Consider the following 1,429-nt stretch of genomic DNA (forward strand, 5'->3'; position numbering starts at 1 on the left):
CCGAGCAGGAACAGAAGAAAACCCCCCCCCCCGCATTATTTAACACACGTGGCCGACGGAGGGACGGGCGATGGCGGCCGTGGTGTGGGCAGTGCTGGGCGGCGACCAGCAGCTGCAGGAGCTGCACCTCCGGCCACAGACACGGTCGCACTGGGCAGGCCAGGCTCCGAGGAGGGAGCCGTCCGCCTCAGGCCTGGCTTCTGCTGCAGGTCATCAATGGGCTGAAGCAGAGGGTCCTGCGGCTGGAGCAGCAGTGCAAGGACAAGGACAGCACCATCAGGTGCGGGGCGGCGGGGGCAGGGCTGCCTCGTTCAGACTGGCATTGGCTCCAGGTTCTCGGGTGTAGCTTGACTTCCCGCCCGCCCCCTCTGCCCTAGGTTCCCCCTCTGGTCCAGGGCCCCCTTCTGGTCCAGGGCCTCCCTCTGGTCCAGGTCCCCCCTCTGGTCCAGGGCCTCCCTCTGGTCCATGTCCCCCCTTGGCTCTAGGTCCCCCCTTGGCCCAGGGCCCCCCTCTGGTCCAGGGCCCCCCTCTGGTCCAGGGCCCCCCTCTGGTCCAGGTCCCCCCTTGGTCCAGGGCCCCTCTCTGCCCCAGGGCCCTGGTCCCAGCTTCGTCTTCCACCAGAAAGAGAGTGACTCCTAGCCATCTCCTGCAGGTGTCAGTAGGGAGCAGTGTTTTCCTTTAGCCTTTCCTGCTGCTGCCACTTTGAAGAGGCGCTTTCTCTCCTTAGCCCCTGGGGCTCGCTCTTCACCTGCAGCAGGGACGTGCGGGTCTTGACAAAAGAAGCCCTGATGCGTGGCTTGTCCCAGGCCCCCCCTCACCCCCCACACCCCCCGCCGTCAGAGGGCATTGCCCTCGTCTCCTCGTGGTGCGTCAGTTTCCCTCTCCGTCTCTTGCTGAACTTGTCAACTTTAGAATGTCACGTGCTGATCCCTCTGTGCTGCAGGGTCCTGAACTCTGTAACTTCCGTCTCTGTTAGCGCCTTTCTCTAGTCCGTCCGCAGCTGAGGAGGGAGGAGGATGCTGACGGGACAGGAGAAAGTAGGTCTCTGTCCTGTTACAACTCCACCCCCCGAGGTCCAGCTCCAAGGACAGCCTCTCCCTAGCGAAGGCGAAGGCGTCCTCAGGGGTCTGTCCCCTCCCCTGGGAGCAGCCGCCGCCTGGAGGGGCCTGTGCTGCTGAGCGGTCTCCCGTCAGGAAAGGGTCCCCGTGTGGCGCCCGCGGCTGAGGCCTCAGCCCTCACTTCCCGCCTCTCCGAGGCCCAGGACAGGCAGCGTCTCTGCCCCGGGTGCGGGCTCTGCGGCTCACTCTGAGCTTGGGTTTCAGCAAGCTGCAGGCGGACATGAAGACCACGAGCTTGGAGGAGATGCGGATCGTCATGGAGACGTACTACGAGGAGGTGGGGTCCTCTGCCCGGGCGGGCGTGGGGCTGG

At 65.6% G+C, this 1,429-nt stretch overlaps 1 protein-coding gene across 1 annotated transcript in view; it reads left to right on the forward strand.

Annotated features, from left to right (window-relative positions):
- Positions 1-1,429, forward strand: part of IQCE (IQ motif containing E) — a gene marked incomplete at its 5' end in the record, with an annotated part of 26,311 nt that overhangs the window by 10,429 nt on the left and 14,453 nt on the right. The window contains 2 exon segments of the mRNA XM_014530979.1: positions 136-280; positions 1,323-1,395. Coding sequence (XP_014386465.1) covers positions 136-280; positions 1,323-1,395 — 218 coding nt within the window.

This window comes from Myotis brandtii, unplaced genomic scaffold (genome assembly GCF_000412655.1).
Source record: "Myotis brandtii unplaced genomic scaffold, ASM41265v1 scaffold786, whole genome shotgun sequence".
NCBI lineage: Eukaryota > Metazoa > Chordata > Mammalia > Chiroptera > Vespertilionidae > Myotis > Myotis brandtii.